Consider the following 20,247-nt stretch of genomic DNA (forward strand, 5'->3'; position numbering starts at 1 on the left):
GATCCACTATAGAACCTTCCAGAAAGCAAGTATGAGAAGATGGTTAACGTGTCTTAAGGCCAGGAATGCCATCATGGCTGGACTAGTCCAGGGTCTCATCCAGCTGGATGAGCAGGAGGGCCCCAAAGTGCAGCAGGGTTGGCTTACCATATCTTGAAGTAAGGGAAGTAATACACATGACCATCTAAAGAGGGAGGCCTTGCAAGACCATTAAATCCAGAACCTAGACTTACCTAACTGCATCACTGCTTGAGATGTAAATAATCCACATTAACTGAATTAGAATGTGCATGTCCAATGTTACAGAAACTAAATGTGCCCCCTTAAAAAAAACCCACAGAGCCTACTCTTTCACCCATATTGGACAATCTCTGCATGACAACCCTGGAAATGTTAACATATATACAGTGTAAATATTACAAAGTTATTGCTTGTCTATCTTCACTGGCATTGAAAAACACACAAATTACTATTACTACTAGCCACCACATTAGCCAAAAGGAAGAAGATTCAGGACTCAGGGCAAACGCGGGCTAAGGAATAAAAGGATTTGGGGCTTTTTTTCAACACTCAGCCCCAGGCCTTGGCAATCTCCTGACTCCACCCAACAAGCCTCTCTTTCTCTCTCTCCGAAACCATGTCCAGCATGCAGCAAATTACAGGCCTGTTTGTAAAAATTACAGGGCTCCAATTCCAGGCAGGAACAAGAGGCATGATGGCAGTCTGGCTGTCGCAACATTTACTACCCAGAATGCACAACTCTCTGTGTCAAGGTCTTTAGATCTGGAAAAAGGAAAGTGGAACTTTTCTCATTAAGTTAGAAGCAGACAAGCCCAACAAGTGTGGCATAAGAAGCAGCGGCCATACAGGTTTTCCTGAAGTCTCCTGCCCCCAAACAAGATTTGAGTAAGTGCTGACCCCCAGTGTTCCATCTCCAGACGAAATACTAAATAGAATCTTAGCACACAAGAACAAACCCTGGACGACGCCCAGCATAAGCATCACTTGGTGGGGGCAAACACAGATCTATGTATCAGCTTGCATTATATTCCCTTCCCACGGACAGCTACAACTTAAACAAGAAACTCTGTATAAGCAGCATAACGGGTAGAGGAAGCTTCGGGTGATTCAGGATCTCTTGCTTGTCCATCCCACCAGGAACTACAGCCCTAGGGCTATCGGAAGCTTCTGTGCACATGATGGGCCCATATGGAACATATTAGGGGTTCTGCAAAAGGAAAAAGGTTGGAGGGAGGGAAGAGAAGCCAAATGTGGGTGGTGCAGCAGGATGTATCCTGCCCTCACCCTGCTCTGGTGTATGTGTCTGGGGGTGGGATTAACCCTTTGCATTTCATGGAATAGGAAGTAGGAGGCAACAGAAAGGGGGGGGGAAGCCTCATCAGAGACCGGAGGCTGGAATAACAGGGGGAGTTAGAAACTTCAGGAACTCTGACTTCTTAGTTCACTAAAATGCTAGACTACTGGCCATATTTCTGGCCTTATCAGGGCCCTCCCCACACCTCCACCTTAAATTAGTACATAATTAATGCCCACTTTTCAAGAGCTGCCGTTCCTGATCAAACCCTGAAAAGATGCAGGCAGCAGTTGGTGAAATCTTAAAAGACAATCCAAATTATTATTATTAGGGGATGTGGGGAACCACAGAAGGAAGCGAAAAATAGAAGAAGCAAGGGTAACAAATTATGAATATAAACAAATGCCGTTGTACATATTAGTGCACAATCCTATACTGGAATTGTGCCAGCTGAAGGACTTTTGGATTTGGCAGAAGCCCTGCTATCCCAGCAGAACACCAGGTACGCCACTATCATGAGCGCTGGCTGGGTACTCAGATGGTCCTCCTCCTCCTTTGCTCTTACTCCCTCACAAGGCATCCTAATATGCATCCAGGTACATGGAATATCAGTTTCAGCTGCAGACTATCGCTCATTACTCTGTGTCTCCCCTTGCTCTCCACATGCTGCTCCCCCATAGGCACAGGATCCATCCCACACCAGGTTCTGTGCAGACCAAGAGGGAGCCCACCCTGTGACCAGGTAGCCATGAGCAGCCTTCCAGCTGCTCCTCTGTGGGGTTGTCAACAAGCACAGAAGCCCTGCTGGTGGGACTGGCCAGCAATCGAGTATATGCTTCTTTATTTTTGCAGATTGCACTCCATCCCTGGTGCTGTTCAATAAAGATTATCCATTTGCCACATCTGTTGCCTCTGTGGGTTTTATTGGGGGTATGGTGGTTATTGGATAGGGTTCCCTTTTTCTCGAGACTTGTGCAAACTGGCCTCAGGACAGGACCCTTGTGGGGAGGCACAAAAATTTATACTCCCGGGGCTCCTCCACTTTCTGGCTCTGGAGGTTGGCCTCTGAGGGTGCACAAGGAGTGTGTGTTACTGAAAGGGTGTATAAGGGGTGGGTGGCCTGCTGGATGCTTGCCAGCAGGTCTGCTCTATCAGCCAAACTGGTGGGGGTGGGATGGTCCCATAGGTGCCAGGGTGGAGGGAATGATTGGGTCCTTGAGGTTGCATACTTGTATGTAACAGAGTGTGGTATTTGAGGTATAAGACCCCTCCCTGCAGGGCTGTTTTAAGAGCTGTGTGCTAGCTGCCTGTGCTACTGCAGCTCATATACTGGGGATACTAGGGTATCACTGTGTGTGCTGAGGGGGCATGATGTCACTGTGGCCACATCCCCCAGATTGGTCAGCATGAGTTGGAGCCTTCCATTCTGGGCAACATGGGGTAACAGTCTGCCACATCCTGGGATTACTGGGCAATGGCAGCATTGCCAAGGGGCATGGCTAGAATTTTTGCAGCTTTTTAAAATATATTTCTTTCAGCTGCATTTCCCCCTCTAGGACAGGGCTGAGCATGACTTGGATACAGAAGTATATCTGGCCCTGGCATAATTTCTACCCAAGGCTTCATTTCAATTAGGGATGACAGCTAAAGTATTGCATGGTGGGAGCTGCTCTATTACTTGCCTCTCCTCCCATAGTTACTAGTTCCTGTCCCTAAAGCCCATCTGCCTCCAACTCCATATTCTGCACTGCTTTCATTTGTCTAGTCATCTGATCAAAGTAGCCCTCAGTGGCAAAATAAGCTAGCCAAAGTATAAAAGTGGATCTCGGATTAAAAAAAAAAAGGTGTAGTCTTTCCCCCAAAATACTTAAAAACATCAATGATGGAAACAATTGTGCATAAGCAACAGTTATAATGCCCTCCTGTTAGTTTCTTCCTGTTTTCCCTTCCTCTTGTCTCATGTCTTTACAGATTGCAGGACTGTGGGCAGGGCCTGCCTTTTATCTCACTCTTGTGGTACCAAGCTATTTATAGGTCCCTAATAAATAATATTTATTATGCTTACAGATCTTCTTAATTAGCAACATGGGTTATCTCCTTGCAGGATTTGGAGGGGTGTAGAGCACGTAATGCACGTATCCAGGGCCGTCGCCAGGTTTGAGAGAGGCCCACACTACGTTGCGTACACACACACCTGCATACAGGCTTATGCTGCAGTCTGTAGCAGGTGGGTGCAAGCCACCCAGCGTATTCATTACTCACAATGTCCCCAACATAGCATTGTGGGATATTTTAATGGTAGCACAAAGGCCCTGTTGAGCCCAGGCAGTTGTCTAAGGATGCTGACACCAGCCCTGTACTTATTTGCATATATACAATGACAGAACAGATTAACATTAATGATGACAACTGTCTAAAGCTCAACTATTTTGACATGGCCTCAAGCCTACATGAAAGCCACCCTGTGTAAGCATTGCACTAAGGAGGCATCCTCACACTGAAATGCTCCATAAAAACTGCCTATGCTGGATCAGGGTCCCTCCAGATCAGCGCTTTGTTTCGCATGGCAGCCTAACTAGATAAACCTCTGGGACACTCCCTTTCTTGTCTCCAGTAGCTGGTAACCAGAGGTGGACCACTCCTGAATATTGGGGACCGCTTTAGCTATACTGCGTAATAAGAACAGAGAAAATTATTGTGGTGGATCAGACCAAGGACCCATCTGGTCTAGAATTCCTTCCTACTGTGACCTCCATATGTTCACCAAGGATAGTAGCCATTGAGAATAATGGGGGGGACGGACTTTTCTTAAAATCATATAAACAAGTGACTGTCCCCTTGTCTTGCAGTAGTTCATTAGTTAATTCCATAAGTTAAACATGCATTTTGTTAAGAAGCACTTCCTTTGGCCAGTCCCTAATGTTCCTATAGAATGCAAGTTGTGGGGAAGGGGAAAAGCCTTAATTAAGAGACAGGATTATGGTCCCAAGGCTGCTGTTCATGTTCTGCAGTGCCAGGGGAACATCACAATGATGTGGCATTGGCACAGTGGTTAGTACAGCCCATCCTAAATTATTTTACTTGCTGGCACAGCAAGCCTTGGGATCCGGTCGGTCGTTAGCATGCAACATACACCCCTCAAAGTCCTTCCACTCCCAACCTAGAGCTCTTTCCTGTCTCAGGCCCAGGCTTCCCCTCCCCACTCAGAGCCTGGCAGCTGTTGCTGACACAGTGAACTACAGGCCCAGAGCTCCCCAGCCCGGCCCCTTTCTAAAGATAGCTCTTCTCACCCAGATGGATGGAAAAAAATTGTGGGGCCGGCTCAGTCAGACTGCAGGCAAGGAAAGAGAGCAGGAATCTCCCAGAGGTGCCCTCAGTTTTGGACCAAAGGGCTCCCTGCCACCCCAGATGCTGTCAGAAGTACCCCAAGGCAAAAGAGGACCCTCTCTTACTAATCAACACTGAGGCACAATCCAACAGGAAGTTAGTTCTGCTGAGTATGCCCCACTGAAATAAGCAGGAGCTCCTATTCATTTCAGAAGGTTACACAGAACTTCCCACTAGAGAGGCCTCCACAGGTAAGATCTGTGTGGCCCCCATACAGATGAACAAAAAACACCTCTTGCTTCAGGCATCCACCTCATTTTACCTCTGAAGTGGCCTTATCATGGACTCTGTGGTTTGTGGTAGTCTCCCAAATTTGACTCCCAGTTGTTCTAGCCCCAAGCTCCCCAATTCCCAATCCTATGTTTCTCACTCCCATTCATAATTTTCTTTTGTTCATGTCAGGTAGCTGCAAGCAGCTAGCACAAATACCCTTCCCAAGTTTTGAGACTCAAACAGGACAAGAGGCAGGACACCAGCAGCTCCCACCCTGCATCTAACATTAACACAACCTGAGATTCTCTCATGTTGATTTGACAGTGGTAGAGAAGGGTTGGGGGATACTTAGGATATTTTTTTTCCCCTAACAGGACTGCAAGGCAAAAATGAAAGACTGTTGATTAATCTATAGGACTAACTGCTGAGGAGACTCTTGTTTATTTGTCAAGGTTCTTTTGAGACTAGTATGTTACTAGAATATAAAGAGGAAGAAAATACTCAATATGGACTTTGTTTCTAGCAATGAATGGGAAGCTTTGCATCACAATCCCATGCACGTGGAGTCAGAAATAAGTTCCATTTAGTTCAATGAGACTTATTCCTAGGTACACAACGATAGGAGTGCAGCATTACCCATTTATGAAATTGTAAGTGACCTCAGACTTCTTTAAATATCACAGAAAGGCATTTAAACCGTTTTTGTAATACACACATTTATTTAAGTAAATCAATGTGTTTTTTTAAATCAAATATACTAAAAAAAATTAATCAACTGACAGCCCTATCTTTAAGGGGGGTTTTGCTTCCCTTCCTGGGTTTGTGTACACATTTTCCCAAAAGAGAAAGCAATGATGAATGAACTGCTGAGTTAAGCTAACCTGAGTCTTAATTTCCTTTGATTTAGGGAACTCATTCTGACTGTTCGGGGTAGGGTTGAACTGCTGTGCTCCTGTGTCCGAGAGCCAGAGTCCTGGCTCCTGGTCTTCCTAGACCATGTGAATCGCCTGCTGTAGGAGTTAGAACAAGGCCTTCCTCTCCCATCCTGAACAGTCCTCTCTGTCCCCCAGATAGTTCCCCCTGTGGCTTTCCCTGGAGCCAGGATGTGGCTTTGCTTTTATGTCAACCCAGCAGTGTTCCTCATGGCTTTGCAATGCAGGAGGATGGGGGAGGGAGATCAGAGATAGGCCCATAACTACTGTGGGTGGAAGATGGAAGCTTGAGGCAAGGATCGCCAGCACCTGGCCAAATATTGCTCAAGTTTTTCCTGCATTGCACTGTTGTAAAGAGCATCGAAATGTTATTTTCAAACACATCTGATCCCCAAGATCTAAATCCTACCACTTCACTCCCAGGCTCAATACAGAAATCATAAGTCCAGTTGCTCAGCCCTCTTCGTCTAACCACAAGATTCCTGTCCCTTCTCAGAACCACAGAGTCAGCTCCCGCATCCTTCTGCTTTGACCTATCAGACTGAACTGGGGAGAGAGTCCAGAGGAGGCCTGTCTGGCTCCTAACTGTGTGTGTGTGTGTGTGTGTGTGTGCGCGTGTGTGTGCATGTGTCCATGTGTGCACGTGTCCATGTGTGCATGCATGCATGCGTGTGTAACTACTAGGTTCTGCTATCTCCTAAAGAAGCCAGGATTTCCAGCAGACTTCCTTTTAAGCACGGCATTTTGTTTTCAAACAGCGCAAGTCAACCAATTCCTATTGGAAGCAACAAACCAAGGCTTCCTTTGTGGATAAAAATCTGGATTGCAAGATGGAAGGACAACTGCATGCGCAGGCGTGCACACATATACACACACAGCCACATCTTTAAGAATAGCCGGTTTCCAGGTGAAGTGTTCACACCCGTCTGGATTTCTTTAGCTATTCTGTGTGCTGAAGGAGTGTAAAAAAACAGCGCTAGACAGACAGGCATAAGAAAAGAAAAACAAAGCAAAAATCACGCACACCTCCCCAGCAGAAACCCTCTACCTTTCACACCCCTATTATAACTCTCATGCCATTGCTACCCAACAATCTTGGTCTGAATCACTGAGGCAGCCATCAGGACCACCTTTTTAGTTCTGTCTTATGCTTCCTTCCCACCTTTTGCTCAAGGGAGAAGAGAGTGGGTCCATGATATTAAAGGAGCAAGGGCTGGGACCTAGGATTCCTGGGTTCTCTCCCCAGCACAGAGAGGGGAGTGTAGCCTAGTGGATAAATCATGCTTTAAAGGGGGGGAAGAGGAGATACTGCATAGATGTTATTGCAACAGAAATGATAAATGTACACTAGTAAATTCCTATCACTATATTAGCTAACAAAGCAAAACACCAGAGACGGGGAGGAACTGTGCTTAAACAAAACGGAATGGATTGTACAAACGAAAGGCTCATGTCTGCATAGTTTCTTTACACTGTGGCAGCACCCACCATGTAAATTCCCATTCTCACCAGGTGCTGGCTCAGGCAGAGAGCAAAAAAAAAAGACACAAAGCTTACCCAAGTCTGAATCAACAAAGGAAAGGGGCGGAGATGGGAAGGGTTTGCCTTGTGTCAGGGAATAAAACTGGGGGCAAAAAGGATCCACTTTTACAGCTCATCCCCTCCACACACAGCTAAGCACAGAAGACAATTATCCAGGCCCCCCAGGCATCCTATTCTAGCCACTAGGAAGCACCACCTTCCTATTAAAGAGTGATGACTGAAGCCATGAAGGAAACAGGCATGATAATAACTGACACTTTTGAAGAACCAGGCCCTGTGCCCAAAGCCTAGTGTGGCCAATCACACCTTCCATGGAGGAGGGGCTGAGGAGAGAGGCCCCATTCTTTGATTATATTTTCAGCCACTTCCAAGGAAGATTAATTCTCCTTATTCTTTGTAATCCTTCCCCCCATCCCAAAGCTTCTCTCAGGCTACAGAATGTTTCTGAGAATACCAGACTTGCAAGGGTGACTCAAATGTGTCAGTATCTGGTGTGAGGTTCTTCACAGCAGGGAGAGGTGGGGAGAGAGAAGAAAAGGGACACACACCTCCCCCTTTTCACACTTATCTCTTGATAGGAGGCAATTTGCAGTCAGACCCAGAGAAAAGGGCATCAAAACCTGGCTTGAAAATTAATTTCATCTACGAACGTAGGAGTAGCTAGGAGATATGTTAAATCCTCTCTAAACCTGCGTGTGAGCCAGTGGCATGGAGTTCTGCTGGTGCAGTTTATGTAGGCCAAGTCCTTATCAGCCAGATTCAAAGTGGGGCAACTTGCCTCTGAGAAGGGCTAAAGAAGGGCTTAACTACTATAGCCAAGAAAGGGAGGGGAAATTGCCTGCACTGGGATTAGGGGGGAAGATCATGGAAGGGGAATTAAGAGTGTGGTGTAGTGGTTAGAGTGTTGGACTATGACCTGGGAGACCAGGATTCGAATCCCCACATAGCCATGAAGCTCACTGGGTGATCTTGGGCCAGTCACTGCCTCTCCGAGGAAGGCAGTGATAAACCCTCTCTGAATACCGCTTACCATGAAAACCTTATTCATAGGGTCGCCATAAGTCGGGATCGACCTGAAGGCAGTCCATTTCCATTTTTCATCTGGCAAAAGCAGAAGACCCTGAGTTTTCATGTGAAGCATCAGAAGGGTTAGACAAGATTCTGGGAATGAATAAGGCTGAGAAACTAATGCTCTTGCCACCTTCCCTTTTTCTGAACCTCCCCCATTACAATTTAACTGCAGACCTTTGTTTCAAAAGCTGCCTTCTTGGTCTGTAGCAGGATTTGGGGATTTGAAAAGCAAAGAATCAAAATGGCAGGATTGCAAGAAAATTAGAATGATAGGCCAGGCCAGCTACAAGAGATGGGGGAGAGGAAGAGTGATGAAAGATAGCTATGGAGAAAGGGTGTGCGTGTTGCACTATCATTGCAAGCTCTTTGGGGCAGGAAACTACAGAGTTGGCTACATAATTCCTCCTGTAGGCTAGGATCTTTAGACACGTTTTGCAGGATGGGGTAAATGAAATAAAAGTTATCTGCTACCCATCCTAATTTTAACAACTATAGTAACCCAAACTGCTGGAAACTATGGAATTTTCTTTAAAAATATATCCAAATTTGGTAGAGCTCTTTTATCCAGAGGTTCTACGTTCGTACGTGTTTGTGTGTGTGTGTGTGTGTGTGGTCACCACTCCCCAGATCCCCACCAGACGCCACATATTCCTCTCCCTAAAAAAAAAATTGACATCTCGGCATACTGCTCCAACCACTACCTCCACTCCCCCGAATGCGGAGCACAGAAGCCAGATGCTCCCGATGTCAGCGCGCCTTGATTTACCCATTAGGCAGGACTTCCCTTGACAGAGATGCAAACCCAAACCAGAAATTCTCTCACCCCCACCCCCACCAGTCAGCATTAAGAGTACAACGGAGGCTCTCCCATCTATTACAAAATACAGAAAATGAACCACCATTCCCATCCCCCAGTCCCTTCGCGCTTACCGGCTCGGATCTGGGGAGAAGTAGCTGCTCCCGCTTCGATGTGATAGGAGAACCTCATGGCTTTGAACTGCTGGGAGTAAGATCCACTGGGTTCTGGGCAGGGCATCCCCATCACGCTGGCCCTCTGCATGATTGCAACCCCCCTCCCCTCCTTCAGGCCCCTCCAAAATCCCTCCGAGGTCGCCCCCCAAACACTAGGCTGCTTAGAGTCCCCATCAAATTGCCCGATCCCCTTCAAAAAAGAGAGTGGATTTGAATGCAGCTAAATCGACCAGATAGATCCACGCTTGAGCAAAGAAAGGAAAGGGGGGGGCAGAGATGAATAAAGTCGGGATTGGTTTGTATTGGGTTTTTTTTTTTAAAGACAGATCCTTGCAACAAGTCAGCACAGCTCTTGCAATAAGCATCGCCTTGGCCAGGAATGTATCAGAAAGCAAGCTTGAAAGCTTATCCACGTTGGAGTGTCTGCTGAAGCCCCCCTCCCTCGCTTCCTCCTCCCCCTCCTCTCTCCACACAGACTCCTAGCTGAGTGGGTTGGCTATTTCGTACTGCAGCGCCAGGCGCTGAGAGCAGATTGCTTGCGATTTCAAACCCTCCTCTTCAGTCTCTTGGTGGGTTTTTTTCCTTGTTTTAAAAATTGGATTGAAACGGGATTTCATTAGCCACACACAGACATGAACGTCGATTGGCTCCTGCTGCCTAGGGAGGAGGACTCTTTTTACCCCCAACTCCAGGATATGGACAAAAAGGCTGAAATAAGGGGGTGTTGGCAGTTTATTTCCTCGCACTTGGGAGGGTTCCACTAACAGCTGGTTTTTTTTAATCAGCTCGTTTTGAAGTCAGTTTATTTTGAGGTTTCTCCCCCCTCCCCCCCGTTCCCTACGCTCGAGAAGATTTCCACTGTTTGGGGTAAGTCTGAGGCTAAAAGGCAGCCTTTGATCTTTGTCTGCCTTCATATGAATTGCACATTTTGGGGACCAATTATAAAAAAGCATGATTTTTTTCCTCCCCTCTTACTCTGGTTCCAGGACCACAGTGCCCCCTGAAGACTTGCCCTCCTCCCCCACATTAATCGTTTCGGAGAACTTTTGAGGCCAGTTTGTGGTTTCAGATCTCTGAATTTCCTGGTAAACCCTGCAACCTTAAGAGTGAGTTGTTTCCCCCCTTCAAAAATGATCACATCTTTTTAGTAGTATAGTGATTTTTTTCTTTCTAGTAAGGTTCAAACAGACAGTGAACATCTGATCTCTATTTATTTTCCAAGATACTTTAGTTGCTTCCTCAACAAGAATCAAGCCTCTTGGAAGTTCTGGCTCTCAAGTTTTCTAAGGAAATTTCGTAATTTAGAAAAATTCCAAGTCTGTTGTAAACTCAGAACTGTTTTCAAGCAGCTATATCCTACTTTTAAAAAGCTAATAATAAAAATGGCATGGTCTGGATTTTTGTGGCTTCACGGCCAAATTCAGTTGAGCTTTTCTTTTTTTTAGTTGCTTTTGAAAGTAAACTGACTTATCTGAATGGAGGAATAAAGGAAAAGTAACAGGCAAAAAAACCCACCCTCCTCTTCATTCTCTGATATCTTCACAGAACTAAACAGTTGCTAGCTCTGCTCTGCATATGGTGAAGGGGGGGGGCTTCTTTAAGATAATATGCTTGCAAACCACAACAGCTGTAGACAATCTAAGTGATTTAAAGGCACAGGACACTGCTTTTGCCAAGCCAGGAGGTGCATTGGCAGGACAAGACAGCAATGCCCTTGCATGCCAATGTGATGAAGGCAGAGGTACCCAGTTTGCTTGTGGCAATAATCAGAATCAGCCTGGCACTGGTTGTTTGCACCCGCTCTCCCACCTATCATTTGTGTTCCCCTGCACCCACAGGATCCTGTTGAACCCTACACATGCTGATCCTTTTGCTTCCTCAGCCCTCCTTTACTAACTCACTGGTGCCCCCATTCCCTGCCTTACACTATCCCCTGCCAAATGCTAACTTTGGGAGACCTACTGTAAGGGGGAGAGAGAGGGAAAATAAGTGGCTAGATATAAGACCCTAGGGGATGAATGTGGCCCTACAGGCTTCTCTATCTGACCACTGTTATTCTGCCCAGGCCACACACCTTCTCCTGAGAGGCCATACCTCTCCCTCACTTTGCTCCATACCCTCCTTGACTGGTGTTGCGTGGCTGGAATGCGTCCTTGAATTGTGATAATGCCTCTTGCTTGCCTAGATAGTGGATGAAGAGAGAGTGAGTGTGTGATTGTAGAAGTCTCTTTTTGTATAGCTGGAGTGTTGCCTACTGTACACAGGTAAGAATAATCACATCGCCACTTTTGCCTCTGGCCTCGTCCATTTTTTGTTTCTGGACACACTCACTTTTGTCTCTGGACACACCCACCACTGGCATGCATCCCCCAGATGTTTGCCCCCGAGGGAATGTGGCCCTCAGACTGAAAAGAAATTCCTCAACCATGGGCTACAGGCAGCCTGAGCAACTTATAATTTACCAAAGCCACATTCACAACATACATATATATTCCATTTGAAACAGTCATGGCTCCCCCTCAAAGAGTCCTGGGAAGGATAGTTTGTGAGGATGTTGAGAGCTGTTAGGACTGTTACTCTCCTCACAGAGCTACAACTGTCAGAGTGGTTTAACAGTCAGACCCTCTTCCCAGGAACCTCTGAGAACTGCAGCTCTGTGAAGGGAATAAGGATCTACTAACAACTCAGCACCCTTCACAAACTACACTTCCCAGGATTCTTTGGGGGAAGACATGAGTGCTTCAAGTGGAATAAAAGTAGAATATATGGCGTGAATGTGGCCCAAGTCTAACACAAGCCTCCAGCGAAGCACTGCACCTCCATCTAAGGCTCAATAAACCATGTGTATCCGCTGCTTGCTTAAACTGAAGGGATTGTTGAGCACCTGACAGGCCACAATCTGAGTGGCAGGCTGTGTTGTCCTCAGCTTGGCAGGTCACAGACCTGGACTAAATTAGTGAGCCTGGATGTGAAAACCCAGATTCAAATTCTCATAAACCAAACTACGTGGCTTATACCTGAAAGATTGTCTTATACCTTACATGCTCAGTTGATCACTCCATGGGTAAGGGCCTCCTGCAGATACCATCTTATCGGGAGGTCCATTTTGCACAACATAGGAAGCAGACCTTTAGTATTGTGGTACCTACCCTTCGAAATTCCCTTCAATGTTAGACATGTCTTTTCAGCACCTACTGAAGACCATCCTCTTTCAACAAGCCTTTTAAGTAGAGACCTTATCCCAATCTGTGTCTGTACTGGAATTGTTTTTTAAGATGTTTTTAAAGATTTTTATAAAGATGTTTTGTTTTTAAAGATTTTAAGCTGTTTTATAGATATTTTTAGTGTTTTATCGCCTGTTTACTGCCCTGGTCTCCTTTTGGGAGGAAGGGCAGGATATTCATTTAATAAATAAATAAATAATTTGGGCAAGTCACCAGGACTCAGCCTAACGTACCTCACAGGGTTGTTCTCAGGCTAAAATGCTGGTTGGAACTTCTTGGAGTAAGGTCAGGATACATATTTAATAACTGCAGATGTGCACATTCTGCCTATTAATTCCTTTTCCTGCTTTACTAAGGAGTGGGGAAACATGTAACAAGTCAGGGAGGCCTACACCCAGAATCAATGTCAGGGTTCAGGGATGGAACCCATGAAGCTGTAAAAAGTAAGAGCTCATCTGAGTATATACAGAATGCCTTTCATGCAATATTGAGTAATTGCAACTATCAGTTTGTGGGCTACTGGGTAGAGGGTGTAGACTCTTTCAGGCTCAAGAGGCCTGGCATCTCTTTTTTCAGATATATAATTGTTCTGAATTTACACAGGCACCCTGTCCTGCTAAACTAGGCTGATACAACTTGTGATCCACTACACGGAACAAAGTCTATGTAAGCCATGCATGGTGGCCTACCACAGTTTGATGAGCCTCCTTTTTTGCTGTCTGTCTGGAATTGCAAAAATGAGGGCTTATGAAGCTGCACCTGGAAGGCTATGGCTGATGGGCTACATCTGGTGTGGTGAGTGAGAGGCTGTGCAAGCTTGTGTTAACTGCAGATCTGAAGTATACCTTGCTATTAACCATGGCCTTTTCTGTTCCTAATGCTATAGGGTTCCAATAGCTTAAATCTTCTCACAGCTTGACATTTGATTGTTACACTTCAGTTATGTATATACCATATAGGGACACTCAGGTAACTTATTTCTATGGTATGTTTCACAATTGCAACTTTATTTTGACCACCAGCCATGGCCATCAGCCACACTTTTTCTGTCTAAAATGAGGGCAGAACATCGATGACAGACTCCCCCCTTTCTCCAAACCCATTAGACTCCCGTCCCAAATATGTGATTTCCAGTGTTTCCCTCCCCAAATATAACCCATCAGATCACACTTCACTCTCAGAAAAGAGAACAAAACTCAGATTGTGGCATGCTGGTTTGATTAGATCTTCAAAGGTAACTTCCTGATGGGGTTGGATTTTCCTCTGTTGGGTCCCTTCTCTGGATCTGGGCTGCTGAATGAAATTCCAGCTGGGGAGTGGAATCCTGGCTATTTCCTGTTCTTTCTATACATACTTAAAATCTTCCAAGGTCCTGTACTTTCTATAGCCTCTATACTTTGACAACAGCACAAGCAGGACAAGAGACCAGAGCTGGTGAGGGAACCCAGGATGTCTGACTACTATTATCCCTAAGATCACTCCATTCTGTTTGCTTCCTAGAGCTTGGACAAAAGCCCAACACTCTTATACATCTTTAAAGGAAATGCTCTTTTCCTTCCAGTTCTATGTGTTGCATTAATTTGTTGAAAGGTAACATAACACATTTGTGTGTAACTGTGTTTTGTGTCACTGTGCCAGAGGGATGGCTGTATTTCAGCTCTTAGGTGGGGTGGTGTCATCACAGCAAAAAAAAAAAAACCTTACCAGCCCAAACTAGGATGATTATCAGAGCTGCTCAACTGAGCCTCTTGGAGCATTCAATACCAAGGCCCTTTGTACATGTCAAACGTATATTGGTTCCAATACTCTATCCCTTTCACTGTCATGACTTTCCCCCAAAGCATCCTGGTAACTGTAGTTCAGTGAGATGCTCAGACTTCTCTGTTAGTAATCCTAAACTTTCCCACAAAATGCACAATTCCCGTTTTGCTGGATCAAGAGAACTATTGATACATCAGTTTAAATGTGTACTGCAGACATGCCCCAAAAGACGACAGGTAGTAGGGCTACTTTTGGGCTCCCTGCAGAAGATCCTTTATCTAAAATGCAGCGAAGGAGAAGAATCTCACTTGAGAAATATGGAGTCCATACATCCCTTTGTCCCAACTGCATAGTGGAGTTTGGGCAACTCTTTTTTAAGCAGCAGTCAAGTCTTTAAAAAAAAAAAATCCCATGCATCAGGTCTTCCTTGATAGGTAGTGACTTCCCTGTCAATTTTCTTTTTTCTTTTTAATCAAATGAACCAAAGATCTTGGTGGAAACAACAGCGGAGCTCTTCAGAATTGTCCGGGGGCTATTACACTCTGGCCCTAGGGACATGGTGGAACCATCTGAGGCCCACTGTAATGAATTTGCTAGGTACTTCCAGGATAAAATCTCTAGCATCCGCCAGGACTTAGACTCCAGTGTCATAGCAGGTGAATCAAGCGAGGTATCCTTGTCCCAATTTCTTGAATGAGTTTCGTTGGTACAGCTTGAGGACGTTGACAAGGTGCTTGGACAGGTTCGTGCAACCACTTCTGTGCTGGATCCTTGCCCTTCTTGGCTAATAAAAGCTAGCAGGGATGGAACAGCCAACTGGGTCAGGGAAGTGATTAATGCCTCTCTGCGAGAGGGGGTGGTCCCTGGCTGCCTGAAAGAGGCAGTAGTGAGACCACTCCTGAAGAGACTGTCCCTGGACCCAGAAAATCTTAATAACTATAGGCCGGTGGCAAACGTTCCATTCCTGGGCAAGGTCCTTGAACGGGTGGTTGCGGGCCAGCTCCAAACACTCTTGGATGAGACCGATTATCTGGATCCATTTCAGTTGGGTTTCAGGCCTCGTTTTAGCACGGAAACAGCCTTGGTCGCCCTGTATGATGATCTTTGTCGGGAGAGGGACAGGGGGAGTGTGACTCTGTTGATTCTTCTTGATTTCTGAGCAGCTTTCGATACCATCGACCATGGTATCCTTCTGGGGAGACTGGCTGAGTTGGGAGTGGGAGGTACTGCATTGCAGTGGTTCCGCTCCTACTTGGCAGGTCGCCTCCAGAAGGTGGTGCTTGGAGAACATTGCTCAGCACCCTGGACTCTCCAGTATGGGATTCTGCAGGGGTCAGTTCTGTCCCCCATGCTGTTCAACATCTACATGAAACTGTTGGGTGTGGTCATCCGGAGCTTTGGAGTGCGTTGCCATCAGTATGCTGATGACACGCAGCTCTATTTCTCCTTTTCATCTTCTTCAGGTGAGGCTGTCAATGTGCTGAACCGGTGCCTGGCTGCGACAATGGACTGGATGAGGGCTAATAAACTGAGGCTCAATCCAGACAAGACTGAGATGCTGCTAGTTGGTGGTTCTTCTGACCAGATGGTGGATGTCCAGCCTGTCCTGGATGGGGTTGCACTCTCCCTGAAGGAGCAGGTACGTAGCTTGGGGGTTCTCCTAGAATAATTTCTGTCACTTGAGGCTAAGGTAGCCTGAGAGGCACGGAGTGCCTTCTACCAATTTTGGTTGGTGCCCCAGCTACGCCCCTATCTGGACAGGGATAACCTGGCTTCAGTTGTCCATGCTCTGGTAACCTCCAAGCTAGATTACTGCAATGCGCTCTACGTGGGGCTGCCTTTGAAGACGGTTCGGAAACTGCAGCTTGTGCAAAATGCAGCTGCCAGATTGGTAACAGGGACCAGACAGTCCAAACATATAAAACCATTTCTGGCCTGCTTGCATTGGCTGCTTGTATGTTTCCGAGCTCGATTCAAGGTGCTGGTTTTAACCTATAAAGCCTTGCACGGCTTGGGACCACAATACCTGATGGAACGCCTCTCCCGATATGAACCCACCCGTACACTCATCCAAGGCCCTCCTCCACATGCCTACTCCAAGGGAAGCTGGGAGGGTGGCAACAAGGGAGAGGGCCTTCTCAGTGGTGGCCCCCAAATTATGGAATGAATTTACTGAAGAGGTGTGCCTGGCGCCCACAGTGTTATCTTTTCGGCACCAGGTCAAGACTTTTTAAATTGTATTTTAAATTGTTTTTAAAAGATGCGTTTTTAAATTTGTGTATTTGTTTTTAATGTTTTTAGTTATTGTAAACCGCCCAGAGAGCTTCGGCTATGGGGCAGTATACAAATACAACAAATAAATAAAGAAATATAAATAAATATAAATAAATAAATAAATAAACTTGATTACCTCATAGAGCAAGGCATCTTGGAGCAAGTGACATACCCTACATGGGAGACACCCATTGTCACTCCATTGAAGGCAAATGGCAACATCCGCATTTGTGGTGACTACAAGTGCACCATCAATAAAGCCCTGCATCAGCATCCATATCCAATCCCAATGGTGAGTCATCGTTTGGCATCACTTTCACAAGGAAAAGTTTTTGCAAAGTTTGACCTGGCCCAGGCCTATCAGCAACTGTCCGTGTATGATGCTATTGCCGATGCTCAGACTATCTCCACTCATCGTGGAGCACTGAGAGTAAAACGCCTCCAGTTTGGTGTTTCAGTGGCCCCTGGAATTTTTCAGAGCTTAATGGAGACAATTCTCAAAGGAGTACCAGGTGTCATACCTTATTTTGATGATGTCTTGGTTGCTGGCAACTCCATTGCTGAACTTGCCTCACGGATGCGGGATGTGCTGCACCATTTTGCTGTTGCTGGTCTGGGTCAAGCATGAGAAATGTGTATTTGGTGTTTCCCAAAATGAATTCCTTGGCTACAGTATTGATGACGCTAGCATTCGGCCTACCCCCCAAAAATTAAAAGCAATTCATGACGCTCCAGTGCCCCGTAATAAACAGGAACTCCAAGCCTTCTTGGGACTCTTGAATTTCTATCACGCTGTTGTGCCCCAGGCACAAGAGGAGCTAGCTCAGGGAGAGAAGTCAGATGAGGATGAGGCCCCTGGGAACGCTGAAGGAAGGGGGAGCACTGTCAGTCCACAGACTTCCCCGGCTAGCCCCCCCCATTGAGGCCTGAGAGTTCCTCACCTGAGCCATTGGGAAGCGACCTTGCGTGTGCCAACCCCACCCCCCAGAGGAATCCCCACCTGGCACTTCAAACGCCTCCCCGCCAACCAGCTTCCCGCTCCCTGACGCCGAGCCATCACATAGCGAAGCCTCACTGTCAGATGGGCCACTGGAGGCTCACCCCCCTCACCCTGCGCGAGACAGTGCGAGAAGAGAGACTTTCAGAGGGTGGAACTTCAGAGGAGCCGTCGTTTACAAGCGAAGACCTTACCTACTTAAGCAGGTGCCCACCCAGACTCTAGTGCTGAGTCAACTCTCCCCACATGCTGCAGAGACTGCTTAGGTAGCTTAGCTAGGGAAAGTAGTGAGCTAAGCCAGGTTCACATGGGAGCTAAAATCCATATTGAATATGAAGCTTTTTCCTTCACAATAGAGTTCCATGGTTCACACATGTCCATCCTCCCTACCTTCCAATTTGCTGCTTTGCTGTTTTGCATTCACACATGTTCGCATTTATTAGCATCGCTGTTTCCTTGTGGCCCTGTCCCCAAATTTACATGTTAACTCCCTCCGGAACATCCCCATCGCTAATCAAGAAGGGGAGGGGTTTTCTGTCAATTTCACACTAAGCCGGGAGACAGTGGGGGGTAAAACAGACACCAAATTACTTTTTTTCTGTTGTCAGTTTCATTTCCTCTAGACAAAGCCCTTTTTTGTGAAGAAGGAATGAAATGTTTATAGTGCGCAGTGTGTATATTTTTGTGTTTGTGTGTGTTTGCGCACACAACCTCTTTATGAACGAGACCTTAGATGCAACAGGGCTTCTGCAGGAGCTTTTCCTTGGCTGCATTCCAGCTGGAAAGTGTTAGATGGGGGGTTGGGTCGACCCCCCTCTCCTTCCCCTCCAGAAAACCAAGCAGGGCCTCCCTGGCGCATCCCACGGCAAGTCCTGCTCTCTGGGCTGCATCTCTTCCTTCCTCCTCGGTGCCTTTGCTGGCCGGCAGGACTGCTTGCCATCACTGCCGCCACGTGCCTGCCTGAGCACCGGCCCTAAATACCCTGGCACGGAGCAAAGCGTCTCCTCCTCCCCCAGCAGAGACAGGCACAGGGGAGAGTGGCAGCCCAGCGCCCCTTCTCTTCCCTTGCTTCCCCCGCCCGGTTCGTACAGTAAAGGAGCGAGTAAATAGAGAGCATAGCTGGTTTAAAGGACCAAGGGACGGAACTTGCTGGGGGGAAGTGGGGGAAATGAAGGCTAGAGCCCCTGGAAGTTTGTTCGTCAACAGCAGGAAACAAAATGATGTCCATAGACAGTGTAGGGGGTGGAGAAAGTGAGGATCTAAAATGGCAAACAACCCGTGCAGTCAAAAACAGCGGAGAAAGCAACCACACACCGGATGGGCACTGAAGCGGGTGCGGATTTTCAAACCAGTTTCAGATTTTTATTGCATTGATTTAATCCAGATTTAAAGGCAATAGCAGCTGAATGCACTTGCGTTGGCAAAAACATTGTGCAAACGGTCCAAATTAAAATAATGTAAATGTACTGCCTTCAAGTCAATTCTGACTTATGGCGACCCTATGAATAGGGTTTTCATGAGGCTGAGAGGCAGTGAGTGGCCCAAAGTCACCCAGTGAGCTTCATGGTTATGTGGGGATTTGAACCCTGGTCTCCCAGGTCTGCATTAACCCTCAGTGTGATGGAGACCCTAGACAGGTTTATGAAGCACACTGCTTTGGATGTAACCATCACACTAATAAAATGAGAATTGAACCAAGCCTCGCCTCCGTCTCGTGCCTCTGGGTCTGGGCAGGACACACGCCTTCTTGAAACATAAGGCTACAGTGGCAGAACCATTGCATCGCCTTCTTGACAAGCATGCTGCATGGTAGTGGACAGCCTGGCATGATAAGGCTTTCCGTGATGTAAAACACCAGTTATTGTCTGACAGTGTCTTGGTGCACTATGATGAATGGAAGCCCTTGATTCTCACGTGTAATGCATCTCCATATGGTATTGGAGCTGTCCTGACCCACCAACTTGAGGACTCTTGTGAGGTGCCTATTGCTTTCTACTCCAGAACAATGTCTTCAACAGAACGGAATTATGTCCCAATTGGTAAGGAGGCCCTGGCTATTGTGGCTAGCCTAAAAAAATTCCATGACTATGTCTATGGTCAACCATTCACTATTGCTACTGACCACAAGCCATTATTGGGATTGTTTGCCCCTAACCAGCAGATGCCTCAAATATTATCTCCATGCATGTTGCAGTGGGTGATTTTCCTGAACGCGTACGATTACACATTGCAATATCGGCTTGGCAGGAGCATTGCCCATGCTGATGGTTTGAGCTGCCTTCCTCTCTCTTCTGCTGGGGTTGATGAAACCCCTCTGCTGGATGTGCTGTTGTTAGTGTCGTTACCGGAACCACCCCTCCATGCTGGGAATATTGCCACTGTGTTGTACAAGGACCCAGTTCTTGCCGTGTTCTTAACTGAGGATGGCCATTAGGGAAGCTTGAGGAGAAATTCAGACCATTTGTATCCAAACAACATGAACTATCAGTGCACAAGGGATTCCTCCTGTGCGGAAATAGAATTGTCATTCCTACTGTGTTGAGACATCGGGTGTTGGAG

At 46.6% G+C, this 20,247-nt stretch overlaps 1 protein-coding gene and 1 long non-coding RNA gene across 2 annotated transcripts in view; one reads left to right on the plus strand and one right to left on the minus strand.

The window, feature by feature from the left end:
- Nucleotides 1-9,550, minus strand: part of FGD1 (FYVE, RhoGEF and PH domain containing 1) — a 57,920-nt gene extending 48,370 nt beyond the window's left edge. Inside the window, exon 1 of the mRNA XM_061614123.1 lies at nt 9,391-9,550. Coding sequence (XP_061470107.1) covers nt 9,391-9,520 — 130 coding nt within the window. The 5' untranslated portion in view covers nt 9,521-9,550. The remainder of the gene's footprint in view (nt 1-9,390) is intronic.
- Nucleotides 9,551-9,909: 359 nt separating this feature from the next.
- Nucleotides 9,910-19,386, plus strand: LOC133379248 (uncharacterized). The gene is made up of 3 exons (XR_009761140.1): nt 9,910-10,299; nt 15,881-16,056; nt 16,835-19,386. It is a non-coding gene; the product is annotated as an uncharacterized LOC133379248 (long non-coding RNA).
- Nucleotides 19,387-20,247: the final 861 nt, after the last annotated feature.

This window comes from Rhineura floridana, chromosome 3 (genome assembly GCF_030035675.1).
Source record: "Rhineura floridana isolate rRhiFlo1 chromosome 3, rRhiFlo1.hap2, whole genome shotgun sequence".
In the NCBI taxonomy this organism is placed as follows: domain Eukaryota; kingdom Metazoa; phylum Chordata; class Lepidosauria; order Squamata; family Rhineuridae; genus Rhineura; species Rhineura floridana.